Source organism: Pan paniscus, chromosome 18 (assembly GCF_029289425.2).
Source record: "Pan paniscus chromosome 18, NHGRI_mPanPan1-v2.0_pri, whole genome shotgun sequence".
Classification (NCBI taxonomy): Eukaryota; Metazoa; Chordata; class Mammalia; order Primates; family Hominidae; genus Pan; species Pan paniscus.
This window is the reverse complement of record NC_073267.2, coordinates 90,943,983-90,954,622: the sequence shown is the minus strand read 5'-3', so window position 1 is coordinate 90,954,622 and position 10,640 is coordinate 90,943,983. Positions and strand designations below refer to the sequence as shown.

Sequence of the window (10,640 nt, the reverse complement as noted above, 5' to 3'; positions counted from 1 at the left end):
GCCTCAGGCTTGAAGGGTGGAATCTGGGGGATTCCCTGTAGCACCCACTACAGAGGATAATAGGAGGGTTTTCAGGCCAGGAACGACATAGTCTAAGTTGTTACTATTATTGCTAGTGTTACTAGTACTCGCTGGATTTTTTTTCTTTTCTTTTTTTTTTTTTGAGACAGGCTCTTACTCTGTCGCCCAGCCTGGAATGCAGTGGTGCGATCTCAGCTCACTGCAACCTCCGCCTTCTGGGTTCAAGCGATCCTCCTGCCTCAGCCTCCCTAGTACCTGGGATTACAGGTGTGCACCACCATGCCCAGCTAACTTTTGTGTTTTTAGTAGAGATGGGGTTTCGCCATGTTGGCCAGGCTGGTCTCTATCTCCTGACCTCAAGCGATCTGCCCGCCTCAGCCTCCCGAAGTGCTGGAATTACAGACATGAGCCACCAAGCCTGGCCAGCCATACACTTTTAAACAACCAGATCTTGTGAGAACCCACTCACTACCAAGAGAACAGCATCAGGGCGATGGTGCCAAGCCATTCACGAGAAAACGCCCCTATGAGCCAATCACCTTCCACCATGTCCCACCTCCAACATTGGGGATTATAATTCAACATGAGATTTGGGCAGGAGCGCAGATCCAAACCCTGTCAGTGCATGTGTAAATGTGTGTCTTTGTGTTTCCCCAACACTGGTCATGTCCCTGACTGTGGCCGGCAATGTGTCCAGCAATGTGACCCACCAGTTCACATCTCCTGGGGAATTCACCGTGTTTGCTGAATGCACAACCAGTGAGTGGCATGTGACAGCTCAGAGGCAGGTGACCGTGCGAGACAAGATGGAGACGCTCAGTGTGACTGCATGCTCCTGCCTGTCCCAGTCAGGAGCCAGCCCTCTCTGCCAGGCTGTCTTTGGGGATCCTCTGTGGATTCAGGTGGAGCTTGATGGAGGTGAGTCTGCAGAATTGGGCACATCAAGGCAAGCTATAAAATCACTGATTTCCTCCAAATCTATCCAACTCCCAGACCTTAATAAATAGTGGGCTGGGTGCAGTGGCTTGAGCCTGCAATTCCAACACTTTGGGAGGCTGAGGCGGGCACATTGCTTGAGCCCAGAAGTTCGGGACAAGCCTGGGCAACAGGGTGAGACCCCATTTCTACAAAAAGTACAAAAATTAGTCAGGTATGGTTGCACATGCGTGTAGTTGCAGCTACTTGGGTGGCTGAGGTGGGAGTATGGCTTGAACCCGGGAGGTCGAGGCTGCAGTGAGCTGAGATCATGCCACTGCATGCCAGCCAGGACAACAGAGTGAGACCCTGTTTCAAAAAAAAGTAAATAAATAGTAACAAGGATCACCTACTGAGTTCTTTTTTTTTTGAGATGGAGTTTTGCTCTTGTTGCCCAGGTGGAGTGCAATGGCACAATCTCAGCTCACTGCAACCTATACCGCCTGGGTTCAAGTGATTCCCCTGCCTCAGCCTCCCAAGTAGCTGGGATTACAAGCATGCACCACCACACCTGGCTAATTTTTTGTATTTAGTAGAGACAGGGTTTCACCATGTTGGTCAGGCTGGTCTCAAACTCCTGACCTCAGATGATCCACCCAGCTTGGCCTCCCAAAGTGCTGGGATTATAGGTGTGAGCCACCACACCTGACCGAGTTCATTTTTAAACTATCATTTATTCATTTATTTAGCACCTAGTGTGTGCCAGGCACTGTTCTAAGTGCTTTGCATAAACTTGCGTACTCATTACATACTAGTATTATCTTCATGTTACAGTTGAAGAAATGAAGACACAGAAAGGTTAAAACATTTGCCCAGAGTCAGAAGGCTAGTAAGGTAGTGAGTGCTCCTAGCCTTCCAAAGGCCCTTCTTTGCTTCCCTGTAGAACCGAACTTCCGAGTCACTTCCTTTTGGGAATTTAACTAGGATGAGGTGGCACTGGGACTGCTACCAACTGGGCCTGAGCCCATCTCAGTACAGCCAGCATCGACTAGCTTGGCACGATCAAGTTGCCCCTGGCCAAGGCCAGTATTCAGCTGCACCCACTGGTATAGCTGTGCCAACTGTTATGGCTGGGGCCATTCTCATTGGTCACAGTGTATTTTCTGATTGGTCACAGAGACTGCTCTGATTGATTGTCATGTCCATTCTGATCGGTCACAGTGTCTATTCTTTTTTTTTTGAGACAGAGTCTTGCTCTGTCATCCAGGCTGGAGTGCAGTGGTGTGATCTCAGCTCACTGCAACTTCCACCACCCGGGTTCCAGTGATTCTCATGCCTCAGCCTCCCGGGTAGCTGGGACTACAGGCGCGTGCCACCATGCCAGGTTAATTTTTTATTTTTTTCTATTTTAGTAGGGATGGGATTTCGCCATGTTGGCCAGGCTGGTCTCGAACTCCTGACATCAGGTAACCTGCCCACCTCGGCCTCCCAAAATGTTGGGATTACAGGCATGAGCCACTGTGCCTGGCCACAGTGTGTTTTCTTTTTTTTTTTTTTTTGAGATGGAGTCTCGCTGTGTCCCAGGATGGAGTGCAATGGCATGATCTTAGCTCAGTGCAACCTCCGCCTCCTGGATTCAAGCGATTCTCCTGCCTCAGCCTCCCAAGTAGCTGGGATTACAGGCGCCCACCACCACACCCAGCTAATTTTTGTATTTTTAGTAGAGACAGGGTTTCACCATATTGGCCAGGCTGGTCTTGAACTCCTGACCTCATGATCCACCCGCCTCGGCCTCCCAAAGTGCTGGGATTACAGGCATGAGCCACCGCGCCCAGCCTGTGTTTTCTAATTGGTCACAGAGACTGCTCTGATTGGTTGTCATGTCTATTTTGATGGGTCAGGGTGTCCATTCTGATTGGTCACAGCGTCTATTCTGATTGGTCATGGTATCTATTTGTTGGTCGCAGTGTCTATTCTGATTTATCAGAGCATCCATTCTAATTGGTTGGCGCCCATGCTGTGCTGGTTGTTAAATATTTTAAATTATCATCCTTTCTCTCAATAGAGACCCTCCTGGCTAAGACTCATCCTCACCCAGGGCAGCGTTTTTCCTGAAGCCCAGGACCAGTTTGAGATTAGAATAGAGGCCTGTTGATGTAAACAGGGCAGCACAGAGCTAGTGCAATGAGCAGATGGCTTGGTTTGACCTCACATCCCACCTGGATCCCTCTCATAGCAATAGCTGTGGAAGCCATAATGGGGCTTTAACACAGCCCTCAGGAAACCCCTTCTGGTCTTGCATGCTTGTTGGATGAAGAGGGCTCATATGTTCCCCTGAGGAAACAAAATAATCCTTCATTTATTTACTCATCCTACTAATATAATTGAGTGCCTACTACTCTGCCGGGTGTGGGCGAGGCAGCAGTAAATATGAAAGTCAGGGTTCCCATTCTCGTGGGGCTTATATCGTAGTTATCATCATCATCATCATCCAGACAAGAACTATGCTAGCTTGGTTTTTATCGGAAAGAATCCTAATTTGTTGATTTAAGTCAGATTTTAAGAGTCAACCGCAATATTTATCATCCAGTAAGAACAACCATCTGCAACCTGCAAGGGAGCCCCCATCTTCCCGTGAACGGGCTGAGTTCTCATGTTAGTTTGCAGGGTTCTGGGCGGTCACCAGTGTAGGTTGAAGGAATAGCTTTACTTGCTCCTGCTTAAAACAAGACCCAAAGCTAATTCTCATGCATAAAAATCAGCCCCCACCCTTAAGAAATGCTCCCTTGTAGTCCTCCTCCTCCTCCCCCGACCAGGACATCCCTGGCAACTAAATGTGGTAATTTTTTAATTACAAATATTTAGGTTCTCGGGTAAGACATGCATAGTATAAATAAGTTAGAATATGCAAATGAACAGAGCGGACCCCCAGATGACAAAATCACGGCCGGGCGCGGTGGCTTACGCCTGTCATCCCAGCACTTTGGGAGGCTGAGGCGGGCAAATCCAAGGTCAGGAGTTCGAGACCATCCTGGCTAACACGGTGAAACCCCGTCTCTACTAAAAATACAAAAAATTAGCTGGGTGTGGTAGCAGGCGCCTGTAATCCCAGCTACTCCAGAGGCTGAGGCAGGAGAATCACTTGAACCAGGGAGGCAGAGGTTGCAGTGAGCTGAGATCGCACCACTGCACTCCAGCCTGGGCGACAGCGCCAGACTCTGTCTCAAAAGAAAGACGAAATCAGTCATTAACCTAATACTCAGGGATAACCACCATTAATATTTGAGAAGGGGGCGTATCCTTACATAATTCTTTATGTCTGTATCTGTATCCAAGTTTGTATCCAGAATCAGGCTTCAGAGACTGAGTCTGAGCTGCCATAGTATTATCAACCGCATGGTTGTTACCAACATTCTTAAATTTTTCTTACCCCACTTAGGAACAGGAGTGACTTACACTGTGCTTTTGGGTGACATAACCCTGGCCGAGTCCACCACCCAAAAGGGCTCGCTACCGTACAATCTGATGACCCTGGACAGAGAAACCCAGAAACTGATGGGCCCTGGGAGGCACCGCCTGGAGATCCAAGCCACCGGCAACACCAACACCTCTACAATCTCCAGGAACATCACAGTCCACTTGGTGGAGCTGCTGTCAGGGCTGCAGGCCTCCTGGGCTTCTGACCATTTGGAGCTTGGACAGGACCTATTGATCAACATCTCATTGGCTCAGGGCACCCCGGAAGAGCTGACCTTTGAGGTGGCTGGACTCAATGCAACCTTCTCCCACGAGCAAGTGAGCTTTGGAGAGCCATTTGGGATTTACCGCCTGGTTGTTCCAGTTGAAGGTACATGGGGTTAGTGGCTCCCCTTCTGATGCCCCTCTTCTTCCCTTTGTGACTTGGTGCCCAGGGTCCTGCCAGCCAGTTTTCCAGTGTGTCCGGGACATAGATTTGGTTCACAGCATCCTGCCTGGGTCATAAGATAAGGAACAGCCAGATGTAATCTGCCATCATTGAGTTATCAGCTCTCCGCTTCGGCACTTCTGACATTTGGAGCTGGATCATTCCTCGTTACAGTTGGGGGCTGGTACTGAAGGAGTTTTAGCAGCATCCCTGGCTTTTATTCACTAGATGCTAGTAGCACCAGCACCCCAAGTCATGATGATAAAAATGTCAGACATTGCCAAATGTCCCCTGGGGGGCAAAATCACCCCCATTTAGGGCCCCTGTAAGAGACCGGGCATATTCAGATTTCTTCAAACATCTCTAGAGAAGAGTGTGGTTTGGGGAACTGCAGGTGATGCCCCAGCGGGAAAGAGGTAAAAACCAAGAATGGCAGAGACGGGGATGGAGAGTGGAAGTGTTGCCGACCATGGGGTCTTAGGCTCTGATGTACTCAAACTTTCCTGGATGAGGCTTTTATTAGAGGCTTATGTTCAAACATAAAGAAAGCAGCACTGGAGTGGAGGTTCAGGGGCTGACTCCCCAAAAAGTCCAGAAGGCGTTCTTTTTTTTTTTTTTTTTTTTTGAGGTGGAGTCTTGCTCTGTCTTCTAGGCTGGAGTGCAGTCAGTGGCGTGATCTTGACTCACTGCAACCTTTGCCTCTTGGGTTCAAGCAATTCTCGTGCCTCAGCCTCCCAAGCAGCTGGGATTACAGACATGCGCCACCACGCCCGGAGAATTTTTTTGGTATTTTTAATAGAGAGGGGTTTCACCATGTTGGCCAGGCTGCTCTTGAACTCCCAACCTCAGGTGATCCACCCACCTTGGCCTCCCGAAGTGCTGGCATTACAGGCGTGAGCCCTCGTGCCCGGCCTGTTTTTTTGTTTGTTTTTTTTGTTTTTTTTTGTTTTTTTTTGAGATGGAGTCCCACTCTGTCACCCAGGGTGCAGTGCAGTGGCGCGATCTCAGCTCACTGCAACCTTCACCTCCCTGGTTCAAGAGATTCTCCTGCCTCAGCCTCCTGAGTCACTGAGACTACAGGCATGTACCACCATGCCTGACTATTTTATTTTTAGTGGAAACGGGGTTTAACCATGTTGGCCAGGCTGGTCTTGAACTCCTGACCTCATATGATCTGCCCACCTCGACCTCCCAAAGTGCTGGGTTTATAAGCATGAGCCACCACGCCCGGCATTCTGAAAGGAGGTAGGATGGGAAAAGAGCGATGTTTAAGCATGTGGAGGTGGGGAATGTTCAGCGCCTGTGCAGTCTGGTCACATGCTTCTTGATGTGTGGTATGTCTCATTAGCATGTTAAAGCTCCACCCTCGGGCATGATTTTTAGTATTATAATGAGGCAAAGGGTAAAGATGGTCATTTTTCTGGTCTTCGTGTGTGCGGGCTATAGGGTTAACTCCCTTGAGTAAGATTTAAGGTGGGAGCTGTTTGTTTTCGTTTCCTCAAGGTCTGCACTCAGTGGGCATGGCACCTTGAGCAAGATTTGTGGTGCAACGTCTGGATGATCTGACTGGAGTCTGTGCCTGCCATGGGCCACCCTCCCCAACCAGCTTGTAGTAGAGTCCTCGATGAGGCAGGGCAGGGCTCCAAGTCCCATCTCTGGTCTATCTCAGAAGTATTTGCAATGATGCTGACGGGAGGACAGACTGGCAGGCACCAGCCAGGGGAGGTGGCCACAGCGCCCATTTGCATTTAATCTGTAAGGAACAGAGAGTTCTTGAGGGCCCGGATGAGATCAGCAGGCAGAAATGTGATGAGAATGGCAGAGTCTCCAGCCCATCCAGGACCTGTCCGTAGCTCCCCCTGGATCTCAGAAGTGCGTTAGAAAATGGGTGATACTGTGCAGGTGTGGGGTTACCGCGCCCTCTGCAAGCAACTCCACAAACCAGATAGCAGAAGGGACAATAGGTTTGAGAAGAAAACCACCCGGGCTTTGCCAGATACCAAGGGTCCAGCTTGGAAGAGGGAAAGTCTAGAGGCTGCTGCAGCTGGAAAATCACACCACGCATGGGTTATAAGCCAGATGCAGATTTTGCTTTGTCACCCCAAAAAATTACTCCTGCCATGAAAGTCGCTGCTATAAAGGTCACTCCACAGGGGAAGATGATCCCTCTCTGATAAAATATCCATGTGCTTTGTGACTTTTGCTCACTATTAGATGATTAACAGACTGTTCCTGCCCCTAAGGCCAACAGATTTGGATGACTCCAGGGGTGGCGGGAGTGGAAGGATGGAAAGGGAACGGGACAGGGCAGGGACATTTGCACTTGGTGGTGCTGGCCAAGTCCTAGCTGGCCTGGCTCTTGAGGGCTAGCAGATGTTTCAAGCTGCCTCTTTCTTGTAGGAGCTTCTCTGGGTTCTTGGGTCCCCCAGCTGGGCCTTACAGGCCTTTGTTCCTGGGGTGGTGGGGGATGCCTCCCCTTTAGCTGGCCACACGCCCTGGCTGCTTCTCCCTGGCCACCTCCCCTCTCTGTTGGACTCTCCTCATTCTCCCTCCCCTCGTCAGCATCCGTCTCCCCAAGGCACACATCTGGTCCACAGAACATTCTGACCCATGTCTTGGCCGACTCCCAGCCAAATGCAATTATTTCCCAGACGCAGAAATGCAGCCCCTTCCTCCCGTCCCCTTCCCACCCGCACGTCTTCCCGTCACAGACAGTTCCTTCAAGGGCATGAGTATGAAGCCTGTCCATGCGGACCCCAAACAGACACATACCAGGCTTTCCAAGGAAGGCTCCTCTCTCAAGCACTTCTCTCTGGGCTTGAGAAGACAGAAGGTAGCCCCTACCCACAGCCCCTTCCCCATGAGGGAGAAGGGATGGGACACACATGTATCTAAATAAATCTTACAAATCCTTCTCCAAGCCTGGCCAACACGGTGAAACCCTGTCTCTACTAAAAGTACAAAAATTAGCCTGGCGTGGTGACATGAGCCTGTAATCTCAGGTACTCGGGAGGCTGAGGCAGGAGAATTGCTTGAGCCTGGGAGGTGGAGGTTGTGGTGAGCTGAGATCGTGCCACTGCACTCTAGTCTGGATGACAGAGTAAGATCCTGTCTCAAAAATAAAATAAAGTAAAGTAAAATAAAATAAAATAAAATATCCTTTTCCACTGTCTCCACGCTTCTGACAATCCTGCTATGTGTCTCCCTCTTGGGAATCTGCAGTCTTATCTATGGAGAACCTACTTCTCCTTTGGAATTTAGCTCCAGCCCTGGCTCTATCCTGTGAACCATTTCTTTCTGTCCTGAGGTTGAAGCGGCCCCACCCAATGCCCACGGTGCCCCATGCCGATTCCTCCCGTGGTTTGGCGTTCACTGTCCTATGTGTCTACTACATGATAAGGCCCTTGAGGACAAGAACCAAGCTCCTTCATCTCTGTGTCCCCAGAGCCTTGCACCATGCCTGACATACAGCAGGGATTCATTAAATGCTCAGAGGTGAAAGATTTCGTTGGAGGCATCAGTGGACTAGAGAAGCAAGCTGGGAGAGTTTTCTTGGTCAAATTCATGACAATGGCTGTGACTCTGGGTCCTTTGTATTGCAGGCACCTTTCTGGTCACCATGCTGGTGAGAAATGCCTTCTCCAACCTGAGTTTGGAAATCGGGAACATCACTATCACAGGCAAGGTGTTTCTGCAAGGGAGCATAAGACCTTTTACCAAGAGTCCAGAGCATTGCACCTGCTTGGGCTCCAGTGAGGGGCATTTCCAAACACGGCTCTGAATATGTATCTTGTTCTACAGATGGTTAGAATTCTCCAGTTATTCTAAGGAGGCAATGATGTTTACAGTAAAACATTTCACCACTGACACAGAATTCTTTTTTTTTTTTTTTTTTTTTTGAGATTGAGTCTCGCTCTGTCACCCAGGCTGGAGTGCAGTGGCATGATCTCGGCTCGCTGCAAGCTCTGCCTCCTGGGTTTACACCATTCTCCTGCCTCAGCCTCCTGAGTTGCTGGGACTACAGGTGCCCACTACTACGCCTAGCTAATTTTTTTGTATTTTTAGTAGAGACCGGGTTTCACCATGTTAGCCAGGATGGTCTCGATCTCCTGACCTCGTGATCCGCCCATCTCAGCCTCCCAAAGTGCTGGGATTACAGGCGTGAACCACCGCGCCCGGTCAACCACTGACACAGAATTCTAAAACAAGAGTTTGCATTCATTATGATGCTTTAAGCTGCAAGTAACAGAAGGTCCAACCTAAGTAGCTTCAGATTCAGGGCTTTCTTGTCTCACATAAGAAGTTAGGAGGAAAGCACTTCCAGGGTTGGTTCGGTGGCTCAGTGATGCCAGCGAGAAACCAGGCTCAGTCTATCTTTCTCATCTGCCATCCTTAGAGCTTTGGGGCTGCCTTAGGCTTGTTGCTCAAGGTATCAAAGTGACTGCTGCAGTTCCGGATATTACATGTCAACGCAGCGTACCAGCAGCGGGAACAGGGGTTTCCTCCTGTGCACCTCTTTTTATTAGGGGAAAAATCTTTCCCACTCACTCTAAGCAATCATCACCTCAGATACCATGACCAAAGTAGGGTCATGTCCGCTGCTATAAAGTGCACTGGAAAAGCAGATACCCAGCATTTTCAGTTTCTGTGGGAGAAGGTGGATTCTGGCTGCCAGGAGGAAGGCTGGGGTAATGGCTGTTGGGGAACTAGCTGACAGTAGCCATCACAGAGGTAGGGTTCACTTGAATGTGTTTGCTAGGACAATTCAAGTAGCAAGGGACCAAAACGAAGCTCAAACTGGCTTGGGTCAAAAGGAAATTTTATCAGCTCAGAAAATGAAAAGCCAGCTGGGCACCATGGCTCATGCCTACAATCCCAGCACTTTGGGAGGCCGAGGTGGTGGATCACTTGAGGTCAGGAGTTTGAGACCAGCCTGGCCAACATGGCGAAAGCCTGTCTCTACTAAAAATACAATAATTAGCTGGGCGTGGTGGCACACACCTGTAATCCCAGCTACTGGGGAGGCTGAGGCCAGGAGAATTGCTTCAATCTGGGAGGCAGAGGTTGCATTTAGCCAAGATCATGCCACTGCACTCCAGCCTGGGTGACAAAGTGAGATGGTGTCCCCACCCCCCCACCAAAAAAAAAAGAAAAAAAGAAAATGAAAATGAAAAGTCCAGGGAGTAGACCTGTTCTTAAACACAGCTGGATGCGTCGCTCAGACAGTGTCTTCAGAAACCTGCCTCTTTCCTCCTCTGGTTCTGTGTTGACTTCTTTTGGATTCTCTCTTCCCGGCAGTAGCAAGATGGCCCCAGGCTTTGATCCTTAACCCCAGAGGAGAAAGAGTACATCTTGATGGATATTTCTAGTAGAAGTCCTGAGGCTGCCTCTTGCTGGCTGAAGCTCAGTTCATGGTTTCTCCTGGACCAGCTGCTGAGACCAGGGGAAGCAGCAGTCAGTTTGGCAGGTCAGGGTCTCACGCCCACGCTGGAGTACAATGTAGGGTCAGCTTCACCCAAACCAAGGCCTGAGAGTTGGGGAGGGATGGTTCTTAGGGAAAATATCATCCATAGATGCTGCTACCAAGGGAGGGGGTCATAGATGCCTGGAAATTCGACAGCCAGATGTGGGATTTGAGACCCAGAAATTTTAATTGACTTTGCAGAAGTCACATGGCTGATTCATGCAGGATCAAAGGCAGCAAATATTTCTCCTAATTTTTTCATTCAGGGTGATTGGACTGCCTTCCTTCTTAAGGTTAAGAAAGTACCCTTTCTCTGGCATCTTAGCCTTGATTTGT

At 49.5% G+C, this 10,640-nt stretch overlaps 1 protein-coding gene across 1 annotated transcript; it reads left to right on the top strand.

Annotated features, from left to right (window-relative positions):
• The first annotated feature begins 686 nt into the window (after positions 1-686).
• LOC134729385 (uncharacterized) lies at positions 687-6,885 on the top strand. The gene is made up of 3 exons (XM_063598096.1): positions 687-939; positions 3,527-3,591; positions 4,273-6,885. The coding sequence occupies exons 1-3, from the start codon at positions 687-689 to the stop codon at positions 4,795-4,797; spliced, it is 843 nt and encodes a 280-aa protein (XP_063454166.1). The 3' UTR covers positions 4,798-6,885.
• Positions 6,886-10,640: the final 3,755 nt, after the last annotated feature.